Source organism: Salmo trutta, chromosome 1 (genome assembly GCF_901001165.1).
Source record: "Salmo trutta chromosome 1, fSalTru1.1, whole genome shotgun sequence".
Classification (NCBI taxonomy): Eukaryota; Metazoa; Chordata; class Actinopteri; order Salmoniformes; family Salmonidae; genus Salmo; species Salmo trutta.
Genome location: NC_042957.1, coordinates 16,778,749 through 16,801,481, shown reverse-complemented (window position 1 = coordinate 16,801,481; position 22,733 = coordinate 16,778,749). Strand labels below are relative to the sequence as shown.

The 22,733-nt window shown below is 45.0% G+C and overlaps 1 protein-coding gene across 11 annotated transcripts in view; it reads left to right on the top strand.

The window, feature by feature from the left end:
- Nucleotides 1-22,733, top strand: part of LOC115172765 (1-phosphatidylinositol 4,5-bisphosphate phosphodiesterase beta-4) — a 147,651-nt gene that overhangs the window by 69,060 nt on the left and 55,858 nt on the right. For all 11 annotated transcript variants that reach the window (XM_029731171.1, XM_029731113.1, XM_029731060.1 and 8 more), the window contains one exon: nucleotides 3,991-4,086. In XM_029731171.1, the coding sequence (XP_029587031.1) occupies nucleotides 4,003-4,086 (84 nt within the window). In that variant the 5' untranslated portion in view covers nucleotides 3,991-4,002. The remainder of the gene's footprint in view (nucleotides 1-3,990; nucleotides 4,087-22,733) is intronic.

Here is a 22,733-nt window from a genome sequence, read left to right as displayed (position 1 = left end):
GAAGCTGTGTTCGAATACCCATACTAACATACTGTATACTACATACTTAATGAGTATATACTACATACTATTAGATCATTTTTGTATACTGTAAGCGAACGTTTTCCTTTCAGTTGAGTGTACTAGAGCTTCGCCTGTCTACCGGAAGTTGATGCTGTTGCTATGCAACCTCTTGCTTGCTTTTTAACATAATAAATTACTAGCTAGACATTTTACAACTTTGGGTGTGTTTTTAAATACAATCTGGAGTACCAGAGAACGCTCAGAGTGCGCTCTGGACATTCGTAAATTCAGAGCGTTGTCAGATTGTCCGTTTGTAAATTCTGAGCGGTTCTCTCTTGGAGCATTCAGAGCGCAAACTGGACGCTCTGGCCGAGGAGTAGGATTGATCCGAGCATTCAGACAGCACAACGGCAGTCAAGCACCCAGCTAACTGGCTAATGTTGGCTATCTTGCTAGCTATTTCCAGACATAAATGAGAGAACAGCTCACTCTGACCATTTTACTCACCCTAGCAGAGCTGGTTGGTCTATTTTCATGTTATCCAGAGCATTGGTGACTAACTGTGCTGCTGGCAACAATTTAATTAAGCTTTTTTGCCAACGTTTACTGACACCGGTCATATATTCTATGGGTGTTGAGCGTTCGTAAATCCATCAGTTATTCTGCACTCTCGTACACTCAGACGAGAGTGCTCTGAAATTGGAGTAGATAGCCAGAGCGAATTTACGAAAGCACCAGAATGTCCATTGAGAACGTACGACTATACCACTTAGCTAAACTAAGAATTACATAATTAATCAGGCCAGTAAACGTTGGGTAGTTATTTAGATAGCATAAAGTTAATATACTGGTCATTTTGATATATTAGTAGCCAACTAACGTTAGGTAGCTAGCTAACATACCGGTACATACTGCTGTAAGGCTAGTGTAGCTAACAAATTGTCATAACGTGTAAGGTAACTTATTTGAAAAGTCATTACTTTATTACATTGCTCAACATTTTCTTAAAATTTGTCGTAATTAGTTAAAGCAATGAATTTGTATCCTCTCTCATTGGACTTCGGCTGCATATTTTCTGCCATTTTCTTCAAATCTGAAAACAATGTGAAGCCACGCCCATTTTATGAGGAATTGCATTATGGGCCCTAAAAGCACGGAAATAGTGTCGACTTCTTGTATAATTCGTATTTTGGCGAATGTAGTACGACATCCGGGAACTTTTGGCATACTAACTATATCCATACTATGACCAATAAGCATACTATTTACTCAATTTACGTCACAAATTTGCATGCTCGGAGTACGGTATTAATAATTTGGAGAAACACCCCATGTGTACATTTTGGCAATTGAATCAAACTCGTGTTGCTGTATTTCAGAAGAGGTAGAGGGTGTTTTGATGCACAGTGTGTTGCTATGGTCTCAGATCTGTGTACCTAACATCAAACACAGAACACGCAGGCATGCACACACACTCAAATGGACACACACACACACACACAGAGCCACTCGCCTCTCCCAAATTCTGTCATGCTCAGCTGGCTCTCTCTGTCTCTCCCCCCTTCTCTCATCTCCCTCGTTCTGTGTCGCTCTCCCATTATTTCTCATCAACATCCGGCTTCCTTCCCTCTCCCTACTAGAGAGAAAATAATGACTCTGCCATTATTCTGTGATCTGTATCTGGACCGTGGCGTCTGCACGCACCCTCTTACTCACAGTCATTACTCACATCAACTGTATCCTTTTCTAAGCACACAGCACTTCTCATGGAAATACACTCAACATGCACACACTTTTATTGAGACACATTATGGTGCCTTCGGAAAGTATTCAGACCCCTTGACTTTTTCCACATTTTGTTACATTACAGCCTTATTCTAAAATTGGTTAAATAAAACATTTTCCTCAGTAAGTATTCAGACCCTTTGCTATGAGACTTGAAATTTAGCTCAGGCTGCTTCAATTGATCATCGTTGAGATGTTTCTACAACTTGATTGGCGTCCACCTGTGGTAAATTCAATTGATAGGACATAATTTGGAAAGTCACACCCCTCTATATAAGGTCCCACAGCTGACAGGGCATGTCAGAACAAAAACGAGGTTGAGGGAATTGTCCGTAGAGCTCTGAGACAGCATTGTGTCAAGGCACAGATCAGGGGAAGGGTACCAAACAATGTCTGCAGCATTGAAGGTCCCCAAGAACACAGTGGCATCCATCATTCTTAAATGGAAGAAGTTTGGGACCACCAAGACTCTTCCTAGAGCTGGCCAAACTGAAAAATCGGGGAGAAGCGCCTTGGTCAGGGAGGTGACCAAGAAACCGATGGTCACTCTGACAGAGCTCTTGAGTTCCTCTGTGGAGATGGGAGAACCTTCCAGAAGGACAACCATCTCTGCAGCACTCCACCAATCAGGCCTTTATGGTAGAGTGACGAGACGGAAGCCACTCCTCAGTAAAAGACACATGACAGCCCGCTTGCAGTTTGCCAAAAGGCATCTAAAGACTCTCAGATCATGAGAAACAAGATTCTCTGGTCTGATGAAACCAAAATGTAACTCTTTGGCCTGAATGCCAAGCGTCACATCTGGAGAAAACCTGCCACCATCTCTATGGTGAACCATGGTGGTGGCATCATGCTGTGGGGATGTTTTTCAGCGGCAGGGACTGGGAGACTAGTCAGGATCGAGGCAAAGATGAACGGAGCAAAGTACAGAGATATCCTCGATGAAAACCTGCTCCAGAGCTGGGGACCTCAGACTGGGGTGAAGGTTCACCTTCCAACAGGACAACGACCCTAAGCACACAGCCAAGACAATGCAGGAGTGGCTTCGGGACAAGTTTCTGAATGTCCTTGGGTAGCCAAGCCAGAGCCCGGACTTGATCCCGATCGAACTTCTCTGGAGAGACCTGAAAATAGCTGTGCAGCAAAGCTCCCCATCCAACCTGACAGAGCTTGAGAGTATCTGCAGAGAGGAATGTGAGAAACTTCCCAAATACAGGTGTGCCAAGCTTCTGGCATCATAACAAAGAAGACTCGAGGCTGTAATCGCTGCCGAAGGTGCTTCAACAAAGTACTGAGTAAAGGGTCTGAATACTTATGTAAATGTGATGTTTCAGGGTTTTTTTCTGCAATTATTATTTATTTTTTAATCAATTTTAGAATAAAGCTGTAACGTAACAAAATGTGGAAAAAGTCAAGAGGTCTAGATACTTTCCGAATGCACTGTACATATCCTACATACCTCAGCCCTTCTGAAAAATCATAGTTGACAGTTAGTCTGCTGTCTGATCCAGATATAACCCTCCTTACTGATGCAGTTATAGACATGTTACAAATTATTCATTCATAGATGGGAAGAGTTCAATGTGTTAGAGGGCAACACTGCACACACACACACACACACACACACACACACACACACACACACACACACTGTACACCGACAGAGAGGGAGAGGCCCCCAGGGACAAGTAAATGAATTCACATGCCAAGTTCAATTGCAGGTCTATTCTTTTGTCTTAGTATCTCACCGCACACACACACACACACACACACACACACACACACACACACACACACACACACGCACACACACTCACACTCACACTCACACAGACAGCCTGACACGTTCAGGTTTGACGTCATCCTTGGCTATTTCTGTGAGCTGTTATTGCTAATAATAAAATGCATCGTCTCGTGACAGGTGGCGTCATTCTTTCTGACGTAAAACAATACGTGTGCATTCTTAAGTGGTAACAGTCTGCTCGGTGTGATGGACTGCTTATGACTACGTCCTGTTTTTCCCAGCACTACACAGAAAGGCTATTTGGTGGTGCACATATTGTATTTCTTGGAACATCCCAGGTTAAGACACCTGCAAGAGGCCAACCTGCCTTAACACAATGTTTCTTTCACTCCCACTCTCTTCCCCCCTCTCTCTTTCCTCCTTCTCCCCTTTCTCCCCCTCTCTCTCTCTCTCAACAGGTGTAAGCAGCCATGACTAAGTCCTATGAGTTTAACTGGCAGAAGCACCTGCCTGGCTTCATGCAGGAAGGAGCCTCATTCGACAGGTTTGACGAGGTAAGAAACAAACTCAAACTACCAACATTTTGGCAAACACTGAGTGCCAACTGCCAACCTGTCCTCCAACCAACTTGACATTAATCATTATATTACATTATACAACGGGTGAGTCTAATCCTGGATGCTGATTGGTTAAAACCGCATTCCAGCTGGTGTCTATTCCACAAGTTACTACCGGCTAAAGCTATGATGTTGAAATGCCTATTTGCTCTGTTCCATCTCACTACGCAATCCACTGTTTCATCAGTCCAGCCAGGCAGTTTATGAACTTGATCTCTACCATAAAAAGCATCTAGACATTATCTAACCATTTCTTTTAGACTAGCATTTGGTTTTCAACAGTGGAGATTTTTATAAACCTTGCTGTCTGTCTCTCTGACAAAATTGTTTCAATATTGAAATTCAATCTCCAGCTGTCAGACAGCTTTTCTCAGCCAGTCGAAATCATGAATCAGCTGGCATCATTTTTATGGATATATACAAAGAAATGTCAATAAAAAACAGGTAAAACAAAACACAATGCAGCTAGTTTGCAATCTTTCCAGCTTCAGTTTGTGTAACGTTCTGTATTTATTTTCTTAGTCAACCTTGTGTTCTGTTTCGTTGTGTTCTTGAACGTAGCCCTGTCTTTCATTCATGTTAAGTTACTCACCTGGTCTCATCAGCTCCTTATTTAGTTCAGTTCATTCTGTTTGTGCCTTTGTGAGGTATTGTTCATTTTGACTCTACTAAGCCTTTTCCTAGCTCGTTTGTGAGAACCAGTTATAGCCTTCAGTCCTAGTTTTGATTCACCTGCCTGTTTGCCTACCTGTGCATGACCATTGCCTGCCGGTGACCACGATTCCTGCCTTCTGCGAAGGCGAAATTAACACCTGCCACGCTCTCCCTGAGGATTCATTACAGTTTGAAGTGATTGTGTTAGCTGTGTTGTTGGCTAGCTCCTCTGAACAAGTGTCCTGACGAGAGCACATGTTCTATGCCAGGTGAAATCATGTATCATTAGCTTATTGTTATGGATTTATCCAAATAAATGTCAGTAGAAAACCGCTTAAACAAACGCAAATGCAGCTACATGGCTGTTATTCTGGCTGCACTGTTTGACGTGACTGTAAGTTACCCGTAGTTTGCTAGCTAGCAAGCAAGGGATAAGAACGTTGCGAGCCAGTATGGCAATGGAACATTTTGAACAAACGCCTCCATAGATTCAGAACAAAAAGACTTAACGACTGGGTCGCGTCTCTGGCAAACGAACCGACCAGCTGGCTTGAGTAACAACCTTAGATTTGTGTCGGGACTATATCTCATGGAAGGATGAAATAGTATGAATAAATTAATTGTAAAAAAAAAATCGGAAAGAAAATGTTAATCATTATTTGAATATGTAGATATAAAAGTGATAATGCCGGTGTTTGGAGGATATATTGGCACGGTTTGCCGGCCCTCGACTTCGTCTGGGCCTACAGTAACAACACCCATGCCAATATATCAACACTGGCTTCTCAGGCATTATCACTTAAATTAAACACACTGCCATTTCTATCCTAACTGGAATGTCATTGTCTCTGAGTTTTGGGTGTCAACATGGCGCCATTAGAATTAGTGCATCTCAAACAAGGTTAGCCTGAAACTCTATCTATGGCCTGTAGCTCTGTGTCTCTGTGCAGCAGTGGCACAACTAACCCTACCCTAATGACGGTCCTCTCGTTGGACATGAAGACACAAATACACACATGTAGGGCTGTCTCCTTTATGGCATTTAGAAATCATTGTGTTAGTCAGGGCACACATGCCCACACACACACAAAGACGTACACACACACCAGCATTTTCGTTAGCCGGTAATAGCCAGCTTTTGTCTGATACATTTTTTTAAAGCCGAGAGAAGAAGAAATCCCATTGCAAAATAAGGATTTTTAGCCTATTTATTGATGGAAATAACAGTCGGTGTAAATACATTTGACTGGTCATGCTTATAGGTTATTTTGCATAATTTAGTGGAATTAAATTGCCGCATGTTTACAGTATATTCGCTATGTATCTTATTTATCACACTCATTATTTATACAGATTCAGAGCCTTTAATTAGAAAATTTGTCAGACAGCGCAAGAGCTGCTTCTGTAGCATCTTGTGGTGCTTTCAAGACAACTGGGAACTCTGAAAAATACGAGGTCAAATCATGACCTCGCCAGGTCGCAGTTGTAAATGAGAACTTGTTCTCAACTAGCCTACCTTGTTAAATAAAGGTGAAATAAATAAAAAAATTATGTCAGTGATCTTCAGGTCGGAAAGTCAGAGCTCTAGGAAGAGGCCTGAGTTCCCGAGTTGGAATTCCGAGTTGGATGACCGCTCAAAATTATTTTTCCCAGTCCTAGTTCCTAGTTTTCTTGAACGCACTGAAGTCGGTAGTTGGAGATTTCCAAGTTCCCAGTTGTTTTGAACGCGGCATCAAATGTCAATGGAAGGCAGGCTTCATCAGCGCGTCACACACCACTGCAATGAGCTGGAGGCAGTATGCATTTTGAAAACATATACTTAATTGTTTGAAACCTGAATGTTTTAATACATATGAGGCATGTCTTACCTTGCTTCAAATTAGCCTATTAGATCTCCTATCTTTCAGCATTTCTAGTGGATATTTTCATCTCTGTCACATGAAACCTCTCGCATGTGCAGTACCCCTTTAACAATGGTGTTTTCCTACTAATTGCATTATGGAACGAACATTCACACGTAGCCTACTGCCTTGTGTGCATTGCTGTGCTTATAACGTGAATAAATAGTAATTTATCAACATTTGATTCTAAACGTTCTGATCTGTTGCATCAGCCTCATTGCTTTTTAACAGTTGTTTTAATGTAGCCTAGGCCTGCTGGTTGTATGACAACTGTCCCAGAGGCTGTTTGAAATAGGTTATTTCTTTCTTGACAAGCTGACCAATAGAATAGGTAGCCTAAACTTTTCTACTATAGTAAATTGACATAGGCTAGTGATTTTTCTGTTCGTTACTCATCTTGTTGGCTGAGGAAATGTACATGTGGACAGTTATTCTAACATGTTCAAAGTGCACATCAGAATTCAGTAAGGAAAACCGCACATCGCTGCATCCTCGACTTGCACGTTCTGTTAATATGAATGACCATATTCTAAATGTGATTTCTGTCATTCTGAACACCGTGGGTGGACGCCCTAATCAGGTTACAAACACGATGCATATGGGTCTGTTAAATTTCTCAAATGTCCGGAAACCCTGACACACTCACACATAAGTAGGGCTATCTCCTTTATGGTACAATAATTCATGGTGTTGGTCATTATAACTAAAGGCACAGTCAGATACCGCATTGATCCACCACATTAATCAACTTTGTCATGGCGACCAAAAGTCAGTTAGTCTGCTGTGAGTGTTAGTCTGCTGTGAGTGTTAGTCTGCTGTGAGTGTGTGTTAGTCTGCTGTGAGTGTGTATTAGTCTGCTGTGAGTGTGTGTTAGTCTGCTGTGAGTGTGTATTAGTCTGCTGTGTGTGTTAGTCTGCTGTGAGTGTTAGTCTGCTGTGAGTGTTAGTCTGCTGTGAGTGTGTGTTAGTCTGCTGTGAGTGTGTGTTAGTCTGCTGTGAGTGTGTATTAGTCTGCTGTGAGTGTGTATTAGTCTGCTGTGTGTGTTAGTCTGCTGTGAGTGTTAGTCTGCTGTGAGTGTGTGTTAGTCTGCTGTGTGTGTTAGTCTGCTGTGAGTGTTAGTCTGCTGTGAGTGTTAGTCTGCTGTGAGAGTTAGTCTGCTGTGAGTGTGTGTTAGTCTGCTGTGAGTGTGTGTTAGTCTGCTGTGAGTGTGTGTTAGTCTGCTGTGAGTGTGTATTAGTCTGCTGTGTGTGTTAGTCTGCTGTGAGTGTTAGTCTGCTGTGAGTGTTAGTCTGCTGTGAGTGTGTGTTAGTCTGCTGTGAGTGTGTGTTAGTCTGCTGTGAGTGTGTGTTAGTCTGCTGTGTGTATTAGTCTGCTGTGAGTGTGTGTTAGTCTGCTGTGTGTATTAGTCTGCTGGTGTGTATTAGTATACTGTGAGTGTGTGTTAGTCTGCTGTGAGTGTGTGTCAGTCTGCTGTGAGTGTGTATTAGTCTGCTGTGTGTGTTAGTCTGCTGTGAGTGTGTATTAGTCTGCTGTGTGTGTTAGTCTGCTGTGAGTGTGTATTAGTCTGCTGTGAGTGTTAGTCTGCTGTGAGTGTTAGTCTGCTGTGAGTGTGTATTAGTCTGCTGTGTGTGTTAGTCTGCTGTGAGTGTGTGTTAGTCTACTGTGAGTGTGTGTTAGTCTGCTGTGAGTGTGTGTTAGTCTGCTGTGAGTGTGTGTTAGTCTGCTGTGAGTGTGTGTCAGTCTGCTGTGAGTGTGTATTAGTCTGCTGTGAGTGTGTATTAGTCTGCTGTGAGTGTGTGTTAGTCTGGTGTGAGTATTAGTCTGCTGTGAGTGTGTGTTAGTCTGCTGTGAGTGTGTGTTAGTCTGCTGTGAGTGTGTGTTAGTCTGCTGTGAGTGTGTGTCAGTCTGCTGTGAGTGTGTGTCAGTCTGCTGTGAGTGTGTGTCAGTCTGCTGTGAGTGTGTGTCAGTCTGCTGTGAGTGTGTGTCAGTCTGCTGTGAGTGTGTGTTAGTCTGCTGTGAGTGTGTGTTAGTCTGCTGTGAGTGTGTATTAGTCTGCTGTGAGTGTGTGTTAGTCTGCTGTGAGTGTGTGTTAGTCTGCTGTGAGAGTGTATTAGTCTGCTGTGAGTGTGTGTTAGTCTGGTGTGAGTGTGTGTCAGTCTGGTGTGTGTGTGTGTGTCAGTCTGGTGTGAGTGTGTGTCAGTCTGGTGTGTGTGTGTGTGTGTTAGTCTGCTGTGAGTGTGTGTTAGTCTGGTGTGAGTATTAGTCTGCTGTGAGTGTGTGTTAGTCTGCTGTGAGTGTGTGTTAGTCTGCTGTGAGTGTGTGTTAGTCTGCTGTGAGTGTGTGTCAGTCTGCTGTGAGTGTGTGTCAGTCTGCTGTGAGTTGTGTGTCAGTCTGCTGTGTGTGTTAGTCTGCTGTGAGTGTGTGTTAGTCTGCTGTGAGTGTGTGTTAGTCTGCTGTGAGTGTGTGTTAGTCTGCTGTGAGTGTGTGTCAGTCTGCTGTGTGTGTTAGTCTGCTGTGAGTGTGTGTTAGTCTGCTGTGGGTGTGTATTAGTCTGCTGTGAGTGTGTGTTAGTCTGCTGTGAGTGTGTGTTAGTCTGCTGTGAGTGTGTGTTAGTCTGCTGTGGGTGTGTATTAGTCTGCTGTGAGTGTGTGTTAGTCTGCTGTGAGTGTGTGTTAGTCTGCTGTGAGAGTGTATTAGTCTGCTGTGAGTGTGTGTTAGTCTGGTGTGAGTGTGTGTCAGTCTGGTGTGTGTGTGTGTGTCAGTCTGGTGTGAGTGTGTGTCAGTCTGCTGTGTGTGTTAGTCTGCTGTGAGTGTGTGTTAGTCTGCTGTGGGTGTGTATTAGTCTGCTGTGAGTGTGTGTTAGTCTGCTGTGAGTGTGTGTTAGTCTGCTGTGAGTGTGTGTTAGTCTGCTGTGAGAGTGTATTAGTCTGCTGTGAGTGTGTGTTAGTCTGGTGTGAGTGTGTGTCAGTCTGGTGTGTGTGTGTGTGTGTTAGTCTGCTGTGAGAGTGTATTAGTCTGCTGTGAGTGTGTGTTAGTCTGGTGTGAGTGTGTGTCAGTCTGGTGTGTGTGTGTGTGTGTCAGTCTGGTGTGAGTGTGTGTTAGTCTGCTGTGAGTGTGTGTTAGTCTGGTGTGAGTGTGTGTCAGTCTGGTGTGTGTGTGTGTGTCAGTCTGGTGTGAGTGTGTGTTAGTCTGCTGTGAGAGTGTATTAGTCTGCTGTGAGTGTGTGTTAGTCTGGTGTGAGTGTGTGTCAGTCTGGTGTGTGTGTGTGTGTTAGTCTGGTGTGAGTGTGTGTCAGTCTGGTGTGTGTGTGTGTGTGTCAGTCTGGTGTGAGTGTGTGTCAGTCTGGTGTGAGTGTGTGTGTCAGTCTGGTGTGAGTGTCACACACAGCAGACTCCCTCACCATGTCCTCCCTCCCACCTTTCCCCTCTCTTACTCAATCAGTCCAGTTAGCTGGGGGATGGCAGATCTAGGACTGGATGTCCCACACACACACACGCACACACACACACCGAGATAAGGATCAGTAATCCCTTAAATGTCGTCTTCAGTGAGGGGGATCCCTCCATGGATAAACACAGAGGGAAAGCAATGTCATCGTTAACATCAAAGGGCATCTTTAACTGAGCCTTTTAACTAGGACAGCCTGGTTACTTTGGAATACATTCCTTAGTGTATTAACTTAGTGTGTATTTGTGTGGCACTGCTAGTTATGTGGCCTCTACCCTGCTAGGACTCACGAGAGACTGGGTGGGTGGAGAGCTTTGGTGAATCTAGTACACAAACTGTTCATTGACACATTTTTGACATCTTGATTAAAGTTTGCTAGCGGAGGTTAAAAAGGCGAGAACATGGTTGTCTGATTTTAGCCTCTGAAACATTTAATGAATACCCACTGGGAAAAGACGTCAGATCACCATCCAACTTTGGTTGATATTTGAGTTTACTTGTCAACCAACGTATATCCACCTTGAAATAAACCACAGAGCTAGCTTAGCATGGCTAACTATGGGTGGTTGCCGGTAGGCTACAAGTGTAGAATAGCAATAGAATAAGATGAGCTGGCGAGCAACGCTACTGATCTGTGGGTTTGTGGTTGGTGTTATGAGAAGTAGGCCATTTATCAGGGGTTTGTTTTACTTCTCAGATAGAAAATACTAGCAAGCAACTGGCCATGGTGGCCCTGGTTGACTGGCTTCTCTCTCTCTACATACCGTCTGTAATCACAGTTAACAAAAGAGATCATTAGCCAGGTTTTGAAAAGACCAAACCTCAACTCTTTGTTTAGAAAACAATGATCAACCCTGTTGTGATTAAAGAACAGCATAATTCTAGACAAGCTGGAGGTCTCCCGTGGAGTTGGCTGTAAGTGTGTGTGTGTTGATAATAGCTGTTGCGCAGGCTGATAGGCAAATAGAAGGCCTGCAGGGGACGACTGTGTTGATTAACATGGCAGACGTGCCTCTCCGACACACACACGCTTAAATATGCTAATCAGGAAGGATTCTTCCAGAGTCTGCTCTCATCTCACAGAAGCCCCACAGAGCAACAGATGGTGAAGAAGGGCTGTGTGTGTGTGTGTGTGTGTGTGTGTGTGTGTGTGTGTGTGTGTGTGTGTGTGTGTGTGTGTGTGTGTGTGTGTGTGTGTGTGTGTGTGTGTGTGTGTGTGTGTGTGTGCGTGTGTGTGTGTGTCTGTGTGTGTGTCTGTGTGTCTGTGTGTGTGTGTGCACAAAATATTTAACTTCCTTTGAACGGGGTAAGGTAGTAGGTGCCAGGCACACCGGTTTGTGTCAAGAACCGCAACACTGCTGAGTTTTTCACGCTCAACAGTTTCTTGTGTGTATCAAGAATGGTCCACCACCCAAAGGACATCCAGCCAACTTGACACAACTGTGGGAAGCATTGGAGTCAATATGGGCCAGCATCCCTATGGAACGCTTTCGACACCTTGTAGAGTCCATGCCCTGATGAATTGAGGCTGATCTGAGGACAAAAGGGGGTTCAAGTCAATATTAGGAAGGTGTTCTTAATGTGTTGTACACTGTGTTTCGTTTTCTTAACATCTTAATTAGGATGCACGGTATATCAGTGAACTTATCGGAATCGGCCGATTCCGGCAAAAATGCCAACATCGGTATCGGCCCGATGTCTAGTTTAACGCCCATGTGCAAAACCGATGTCAAAGCTACCATGCATACCTATATAACGTAATAACGGCACGTACAATTCTGAGCTACACGTGCAACACAGCATTCCTAACCTAACACACAATGTCTGCTGTGTGGATCGAGCAGTCAACAAGTCCAGCAGTCATTTGAAAGAGTAAGAACATTTCAGTGAGAACGCAAAGGTGAAATCCATTAACACCAAGATAATGGAATTCACTGCCTTTGACAATCAACCGCTCTCTGTCGTGGGTGATGTTGGCTTTCGCAGACTGGTCGAGCAGACGTACCCACACTACCAAGTGCGCTATTTTTCAGATGTTGCCCTACCGGAGTTACACAGTAATTGCGTCAATGTTATAAATAAAAAATAATAATAATGAATTAATAAACATTGCTTCACCGCTATCAGCTTCACAACTGACATTTGGACCAGCGATATCAGCCTCATGAGCGTGCTGAGTCTGACAGCACAGTGGGTTGTCGAGGATTTCGTACCGAGGAAAGTCGTATTTCATGCTCATGAATGTGCTGGTTGCCATACCACTGCTGCCATTTCAATGGCATTTGAGAACATGTTTGAAACATGAACACACTAGCTAGCTCCATTTGAACAACTGACTGGAGAAATAAGCTCATCAACGGCGCCTGCAGCAGACGTGATACCCTCTGTCATGGCATTGAAATGCCTGCTCAACAAAGCGATTCAGTGGCATTCTCTCTTTACTGTGTCGCCACCATGCTCGATGCTATCTACAAGGACTGCTACTTCGATGCAGACAAGAAACAGGGTTTGCGTGAAATGTTACATACACAGCTGGACAAGATGGAAACGGACACAGTGACAGTGCGCACCGAGGAAGAGAGGCCACGGACAAACAGAGCTGAAACTTCACTGCTTGACATGTATGATGAAATCCTGGTTGAGAATGAAACGACTGAACAAATGAACAATGAAACAGCACAGCAAGTAAGTGAAAGAAATAGGTATACGTAAATGCTCCAAAAACAACTTTTTGGTGTGTGTGTGTGTGTGTGTGTGTGTGTGTGTGTGTGTGTGTACCGGGCCAAACCCGGATGATGCTGGGCCAATTTTGCACCGCCCTATGGGACTCCCAATCACGGCCGGATGTGATACAGCCTGTATTCGAACCAGGGACTGTAGTGACGCCTCTTGCACTGAGATGCAGTGCCTTGGACCGCTGCGTCCGTGTGGGTGTTAAATATTTAACTGTACTAGAATGCTTAAAATGCCACTAAAATGTTTAATATCGGCTATCGTATCGGGTTTTTTGGCAAGGAAAATATTGGATATCGGTATCGGCCAAAAATGTCATATCAGTGCATTTTTTTAATGCAGTGGGCTAAATCAGGGTCACAGAGTGTTTCTTGGTAGTCTTTAACAAATCTACTTTGAAACTAAAGTATACACATCACAGACATGGTTATGGTCTTAAACAAAGTAGACACCTGTACCATGTCATAGAGTTGAAATGTATTACGTTTTGCTTCTGTTTGACATAGAAACACCAGATTTTCATTGTTTTTAAAATAATAATCTTTATTAATTAGGAAAAATATGAATAACATTCCACCCATGAGGCCGAAGAGGGCGCTTTGGTCATTGACTGCTACACAGCCCTTTCTCTGTCTTCCAAATATTGATCGATTGTATCTCTCTAGGTATCATCTAAGTTCACCTCAGACCATGTAAGAAGACAAGGTGTGTGACATGCATGGGGGGGATCTCTCTTGTTGACTGATGACCATAATTGCTTTAGGTCAAAGGTCAATTGGAGACTCTTAGTCTGGTGGTGTTGAGTCATCCCTCTATCCTTAGGGACATGTCTGTGTGTGTGTGTGTGTGTGTGTGTGTGTGTGTGTGTGTGTGTGTGCGTGCGGGTGCGTGGGTGGGTGGGTGGGTGGGTGGGTGCGTGTGTCCTTTGGGACTTCCCTTCCCATTAGACATCAATAAATCAGTAATACTAATGATGACAGAAGGATGTACTGGGATACATTTCCTGCAACCCATCACCGGTCTGCTGCCGGCTGATGCTCTAATAGGATCAGGCACTTTAGGAACATCTCTGTGTGTGTGTGTGTGTGTGCGTGCGTGCGTGCGTGCGTGCGTGCGTCGGCTCAAACACCAGACATTTCCCTCACTCCGTCTCTCCATCTCCCACACTCCGTCTCTCCATCTCCCACACTCCGTCTCTCCATCTACCACACTCCGTCTCTCCATCTCCCACACTCCGTCTCTCCATCTCCCACACTCCATCTCTCCATCTCCCACACTCCGTCTCTCCATCTCCCACACTCCGTCTCTCCATCTACCACACTCCGTCTCTCCATCTCCCACACTCCATCTCTCCATCTCCCACACTCCGTCTCTCCATCTCCCACACTCCGTCTCTCCATCTACCACACTCCGTCTCTCTATCTCCCACACTCCATCTCTCCATCTACCACACTCCGTCTCTCCATCTCCCACACTCCATCTCTCCATCTCCCACGCTCTGTCTCTCCATCTCCCACACTCCGTCTCTCTATCTCCCACACTCCGTCTCTCCTTCTACCACTCTCCCACACTCCGTCTCTCCATCTACCACACTCCGTCTCTCTATCTCCCACACTCCATCTCTCCATCTCCCACGCTCCATCTCTCCATCTCCCACTCTCCGTCTCTCCATCTACCACACTCCGTCTCTCTATCTCCCACACTCCATCTCTCCATCTCCCACGCTCCATCTCTCCATCTCCCACACTCCGTCTCTCCATCTCCCACTCTCCGTCTCTCCATCTCCCACACTCCGTCTCTCCATCTCCCACACTCCGTCTCTCCATCTACCACACTCCATCTCTCCATCTCCCACGCTCCATCTCTCCATCTCCCACGCTCCATCTCTCCATCTACCACACTCCATCTCTCCATCTCCCACACTCAGTCTCTCTATCTCCCACACTCCATCTCTCCTTCTACCACACTCCATCTCTCCATCTCCCACACTCCGTCTCTCCTTCTACCACTCTCCCACACTCCATCTCTCCATCTCCCACACTCCGTCTCTCCATCTCCCACACTCCGTCTCTCCATCTCCCACACTCCGTCTCTCCATCTCCCACACTCCATCTCTCCATCTCCCACTCTCCGTCTCTCCATCTCCCACACTCCATCTCTCCATCTACCACACTCCATCTCTCCATCTACCACACTCCATCTCTCCGTCTCCCACACTCCGTCTCTCCATCTCCCACACTCCATCTCTCCTTCTACCACACTCCATCTCTCCATCTACCACACTCCGTCTCTCCATCTCTCCATCTCCCACGCTCTGTCTCTCCATCTCCCACACTCCGTCTCTCTATCTCCCACACTCCGTCTCTCCTTCTACCACTCTCCCACACTCCATCTCTCCATCTCCCACACTCCGTCTCTCCATCTCCCACACTCCGTCTCTCCATCTCCCACACTCCGTCTCTCCATCTCCCACACTCCATCTCTCCATCTCCCACTCTCCGTCTCTCCATCTCCCACACTCCGTCTCTCCATCTCCCACACTCCATCTCTCCATCTCCCACACTCCATCTCTCCATCTACCACACTCCGTCTCTCTATCTCCCACACTCCGTCTCTCCATCTCCCACACTCCGTCTCTCTATCTCCCACACTCCGTCTCTCCTTCTACCACACTCCATCTCTCCATCTCCCACACTCCGTCTCTCCATCTCCCACACTCCGTCTCTCTATCTCCCACACTCCATCTCTCCTTCTACCACACTCCATCTCTCCATCTCCCACACTCCGTCTCTCCATCTCCCACTCTCCGTCTCTCCATCTCCCACACTCCGTCTCTCCATCTCCCACACTCCGTCTCTCCATCTACCACACTCCGTCTCTCCATCTCCCACACTCCATCTCTCCTTCTACCACACTCCATCTCTCCATCTCCCACACTCCATCTCTCCATCTCCCACACTCCATCTCTCCTTCTACCACACTCCATCTCTCCATCTACCACACTCCGTCTCTCCATCTCCCACACTCCGTCTCTCTATCTCCCACACTCCATCTCTCCATCTACCACACTCCGTCTCTCTACCTCCCACACTCCGTCTCTCCTTCTACCACACTCCATCTCTCCATCTCCCACACTCCATCTCCCACACTCCATCTCTCCATCTCCCACACTCCATCTCTCCATCTCCCACACTCCATCTCTCCATCTACCACACTCCATCTCTCCATCTACCACACTCCATCTCTCCATCTCCCACACTCCATCTCTCCATCTCCCACACTCCATCTCTCCATCTCCCACACTCCGTCTCTCTATCTCCCACACTCCGTCTCTCCTTCTACCACTCTCCCACACTCCATCTCTCCATCTCCCACACTCCGTCTCTCCATCTCCCACACTCCGTCTCTCCATCTCCCACACTCCGTCTCTCCATCTCCCACACTCCATCTCTCCATCTCCCACTCTCCGTCTCTCCATCTCCCACACTCCGTCTCTCCATCTCCCACACTCCGTCTCTCTATCTCCCACACTCCGTCTCTCCTTCTACCACACTCCGTCTCTCCATCTCCCACACTCCGTCTCTCCATCTACCACACTCCGTCTCTCCATCTCCCACACTCCGTCTCTCCATCTACCACACTCCATCTCTCCTTCTACCACACTCCATCTCTCCATCTCCCACACTCCATCTCTCCATCTCCCACACTCCATCTCTCCTTCTACCACACTCCATCTCTCCATCTACCACACTCCGTCTCTCCATCTCCCACACTCCGTCTCTCTATCTCCCACACTCCATCTCTCCATCTACCACACTCCATCTCTCCATCTCCCACACTCCATCTCCCACACTCCATCTCTCCATCTCCCACACTCCATCTCTCCATCTCCCACACTCCATCTCTCCATCTACCACACTCCATCTCTCCATCTACCACACTCCATCTCTCCATCTACCACACTCCATCTCTCTATCTCCCACACTCCGTCTCTCCTTCTACCACACTCCATCTCTCCATCTCCCACACTCCATCTCCCACACTCCATCTCTCCATCTACCACACTCCATCTCTCCATCTACCACACTCCATCTCTCCATCTACCACACTCCATCTCTCCATCTCCCACACTCCATCTCTCCATCTCCCACACTCCATCTCTCCATCTCCCACACTCCGTCTCTCCATCTCCCACACTCCGTTTCTCCATCTACCACACTCCATCTCTCCATCTACCACACTCCATCTCTCCATCTCCCACACTCCATCTCTCCATCTCCCACACTCCATCTCTCCATCTCCCACACTCCGTCTCTCCATCTCCCACACTCCGTTTCTCCATCTACCGCTCTCCATCTTTCCGTTGTGAAGGAAAGATGAGGAAGGATGACAGCATTCCCCTCCTGTAACCTCCTCACTGATGCTTCACGTCATCTTCCTCTTCCTCTTCCTCTCTCATTACTGAGTCCAGACACACACACACACACACACACACACACACACACACACACACACACACACACACACACACACACACACACACACACACACACACACACACACACACACACACACACAGACAGCTGCCAGTGACTCAGGCAGCTAATGGAAAACAAACCTCAGATCCACACAGTTGTGTGTATCAGACCATAGGATCTGATTGTTCTGTGTGTTAATGTTGGCTGCTTACTCAATCAATCATGCCAGAGACTAGCAGATAGTTGAGTCATTCCACATGAAGCCATTATTGTGATTGGTTTGACAGGTGTTTATAGCGGTTTTATTTTTGGTGGCTTTAATACAGTATATCGTTATGGGCAAGGAGGTTGATATAACCCCTGTTTGTTTTTACATTTCCAGATGCTGGATGACTGACTCCTGTAGGGAACGCTGTGGTTCCCCAGGCGTGCTCTTAGCAGTCCTGTGTGTGTGTCGGTGCGTGTGTGTGTCGGTGCGTGTGTGTGTCTGTGTGTGTTTGTATGTGTGTTTGGGGTGTATGTGTGTTCTTTCTTTTTAAAGAGCGTGGTGATGGATGGGGAACTCTCAGAGGAGGGAGCCATGCTCCAGTCAAAACTAACACACACAAACTCAACAAACACACACACTTAGCAGAGAGGAATGTAAAGTTATGAGAGTAGGGAGTCTGACAACCAGGGGTCTCCTTCTCTTCTTTCTCCAGACAAATACATGACTTCCACCTGCACTCTCTACCCCACTCCATCCAAGGTGTGTGTGTGTGTGTGTGTGTGTGTGTGTGTGTGTGTGTGTGTGTGTGTGTGCGTGCGTGCGTGTGTGTGTGTGTGCATAGGGGTCTACACTGACTTTGTTCACTGGTGGCAATGGTTTGGTCAAAATGTCTTCTGATAATAATGACTTTCCTGTCCCATAATGTACCTAGATTCAATACAGAACCAGGCTAGTAATGACTAGCCATCTTTTAAATTAGCATGCTCTTGCATGTCTTGACATTCAGGTAAATCTGCCAGTGGCACACCGGGCCAGTGCCAACTGAAAGCTACTGGCCAGAATGAAAAGAACACTAGCCCGGTAAAGCAGATGATGCTTGCGTCATTTAAAAGTTCTATGTAATTTGCAGGCTGAGCAAGTAGCCTGCAAATTATTGTGTTGATTGTTTGGAGGGACAATTGGTAAATATTCCAAAATTAGCACAGCATATATTTATTAGCGTATCAAGATAAAATATTGTAGTCATGCAACATATGAGATGTGAATATGCAACATTTCAAACCAAAGTTGGCGTGTATTTTCTCTCGCTTCAGCTCAAATAATGTTGCGTAATTTCTTACGTGGTTGCGGCATATTTCTGTGCATACTTTCCGTTGAAGCTTGCATCGATGCATGCTTCAAAATATGTACAAACCATTTCGAGAAGTGCCCTCAGTGCTCCGTTTTGCATACTTTGATTTGGACTCTACTCCGACCCTCCCTTGTTCCAATGTGAATGATAGTATGTATTTTGGACTCTACTCCAACCCTCCCTTGTTCCAATGTGAATGATAGTATACATTTTGGACTCTACTCCAACCCTCCCTTGTTCCAATGTCAATGATAGTATACATTTTGGACTCTACTCCAACCCTCCCTTGTTCCAATGTGAATGATAGTATGTATTTTGGACTCTACTCCAACCCTCCCTTGTTCCAATGTGAATGATAGTATGTATTTTGGACTCTACTCCAACCCTCCCTTGTTCCAATGTCAATGATAGTATGTATTTTGGACTCTACTCCAACCCTCCCTTGTTCCAATGTCAATGATAGTATACATTTTGGACTCTACTCCAACCCTCCCTTGTTCCAATGTGAATGATAGTATACATTTTGGACTCTACTCCAACCCTCCCTTGTTCCAATGTGAATGATAGTATACATTTTGGACTCTACTCCAACCCTCCCTTGTTCCAATGTGAATGATAGTATACATTTTGGACTCTACTCCAACCCTCCCTTGTTCCAATGTGAATGATAGTATACATTTTGGACTCTACTCCGACCCTCCCTTGTTCCAATGTGAATGATAGTATACATTTTGGACTCTACTCCGACCCTCCCTTGTTCCAATGTGAATGATAGTATACATTTTGGACTCTACTCCGACCCTCCCTTGTTCCAATGTGAATGATAGTATACATTTTGGACTCTACTCCGACCCTCCCTTGTTCCAATGTGAATGATAGTATACATTTTGGACTCTACTCCAACCCTCCCTTGTTCCAATGTGAATGATAGTATACATTTTGGACTCTACTCCGACCCTCCCTTGTTCCAATGTGAATGATAGTATACATTTTGGACTCTACTCCGACCCTCCCTTGTTCCAATGTGAATGATAGTATACATTTTGGACTCTACTCCAACCCTCCCTTGTTCCAATGTGAATGATAGTATACATTTTGGACTCTACTCCAACCCTCCCTTGTTCCAATGTGAATGATAGTATACATTTTGGACTCTACTCCGACCCTCCCTTGTTCCAATGTGAATGATAGTATACATTTTGGACTCTACTCCGACCCTCCCTTGTTCCAATGTGAATGATAGTATACATTTTGAGAAACACCTACATCAGGAGACCACTTTGGAAGTCTGGAACAACAAAAAGAACATATAGAATATTTAAGATGGTCTTACCATGTATCATTCTGCTATTCAATTTGGAATTTTAGGACCACTAGGTATAAAAAAAATATATACAAAAAATATTTGATTAAACATTGAATTTGGACTTACTGCCATTAGCCCATAGAAACACATTGAATAAACACATTCATACATGGCAAAACAGTTAGTTAAAAAAAGTAAAAAGGAAGTATGTTTTGAAGTGTCTGTCCTATATCTGAGACATATAAGAAAGCTCAGAAATTGGTTTTGATAAATCTTTACCCATATTTAACCCCTTTTTTGGGTGGGCACAAAACTTCCATACTTCCATTCATTTATTGGGTGACCTTCAGACTTGTGAGGTCTGGTAGAGGAAAACTGAGAACACCATCGTTTTCATGAGACCCAAATGGTTCGGACAACAGAAAAATACTTAAATACATGTAATTTTGTCCTTGAAACATTTAATGGAAATACTGTAGAATTCCATTAATTCCTGTGGAGGACTGCTCCTTCTGGGGAGTGCCAGTAAGGCTGACCGGTGGCTTCAAAGCCTCTCACTGGCCAATACACAGCATCAACCATCCAGGGTTTACGTGTATCATTCATTTTTGTACTGTGCAATGTACAGTGTAGGCTACATGTGATGTCAGAGTTTACGAAACAAATGCCCCGTGATTAAAACAAATCAGCATGATATAATTTACAGGTAGTCCGATTTGCAGTCCACATTAAAATGGGAAGATTTTTGGGGAAAGCCTTTAGAAATTATAATTCAATCAGTGCATGATGACTGAAATGCACATCGCAAAGATTCAACCAAGACTTTGGACTAAACTTTTTGAAAACCTAGTCTGCATACCCATTGTTGCCTCCCTATTGCTGTTTGAGTAAGTCTTTACAATAAAGAAATAGCATATTGTGAACCAAAAACTAACATAACCAGCAACAACAAAAAAACACTAGCAACCAATTAAAAACTGTGCTGCACTGCCAATTGAAAGGGTGGCGATATGCTAGTGTTTTAGTTGTAGTTGTGTGTTTGTGTTTGAGGGGGGAGGGAGGAGGGGGGGGGGGGGCGTGTGCGTTTGGGAGTAGGGACAGAGTGTTCCTAGTAAAATATTCCTTAAAAGCCATTTTAGGTTCATTAGGAGTAGAAGACTAGACCATCTCAGCCAGGTTACCTCTTAACAGGAAGGAGAGCCCAGCATGATATTGTAGATACTAGCTATGACAGACATCTTTACAAGTTGAATACAAGGGAAGCTCAGTTTACACAGCAAGGTGCACAACACAGATGGAAGAACAGGTGAAGGGTCAGTTTGAATTGCATTCTTGGTGGTTTCCAACTTCTCTAAATGTCAGGACTGTTAATTATTAGTCTGGGATTAGGTGACAATGGATCTGGGTGAATTGAACAGCTGTATTTGCTCAGAGTAAGGGAGTTAGCGCTATTTTTGGTGTCGAGCAGCACAGTACTGTAGGATTTACATAATCTCACTGAAACACCACATCCTGCAGTGTGTGTGTGTGTGTGTGTGTGTGTGTGTGTGTGTGTGTGTGTGTGTGTGTGTGTGTGTGTGTGTGTGTGTGTGTGTGTGTGTGTGTGTGTGTGTCGCTCACTGTTTGCTTTAGCTCCAGTTATAGTTGAGACTGCAACTACCTTCTACTCTATTTTTCTCTCTCTCCTACTCTGTCTTTCTCTCTCTCCTACTCTGTCTTTCTCTCTCTCCTACTCTGTCTTTCTCTCTCCTACTCTGTCTTTCTCTCTCTCCTACTCTGTCTTTCTCTCTCCTACTCTGTCTTTCTCTTACACACACATGGGCGCTCACTTAGAACGTGGCAAATAAATGGATGGACTACTGGAATGTAATCCAAGTGACTTTGCTATTACTCTGTCGCCAGCCCACCCCTACTTACTCCCCCTTTCTCTCTCGCTCTCTCTCGCTCTCTCTCTTTCATATATACACACACTCAGACACACACACTCTCATGCATACACACAGATTGCCTTGGGTTGTGAACATGTGTTTCAGACTGATATTGGACAGAGTGATATTAGACGGAGTGGCCTGAAACAAGCCTGGCTATTTGACTAAAGACAGTCTCAGGGATTTCAAACTGGGTGGTTTACCACATTAAGTACACTGTAAATAAAGCACATCTCTAACCTTTAAGTTAGGGGTTTTAATTAGTAGGTTAGGAACTATTTTGGTATTTCTCTAAGTAAATATAACTTCAGACTCTTCAGTCTCCAATGTCACATAAAGTCCCAGTAAACATGTAAGAGGAAGTGTAATACTATTAGCCTGGATAATTGCTATTTTATTATGTCCAGTAGACCAGTGAGTGTTGCTTGCTACATTAATCAGGGTTATGTTCTGTCACCAAGGTTACGGTTGATTGTTGTATGGTACACATTGAACACTTCCTGATATTCACATTCCTGTGTTTTTGTTTGTTTTAGTGCTAGGTCCTCCTGTCCTGCACTCACAGGCTGTAGGTGTGTGTGTTTTGTGTGTGCGTGTTTTCCTTGTGTATGTGTCTCCTCACCTACGTGTGTGTGTGTTCTCCTTGCACGCGTGTGTGTGTGTTACTTCTTTGCAAATGAATTATCGATGGTGTTTATCTTGTTCCATAAGCCGTGTGTGCTAGCTAGGTAATGGAGGGTGTGTAATGTCCTTGGATGTCAAATAAAACCTCTGATTGATGACGCTGCTCTCTTATT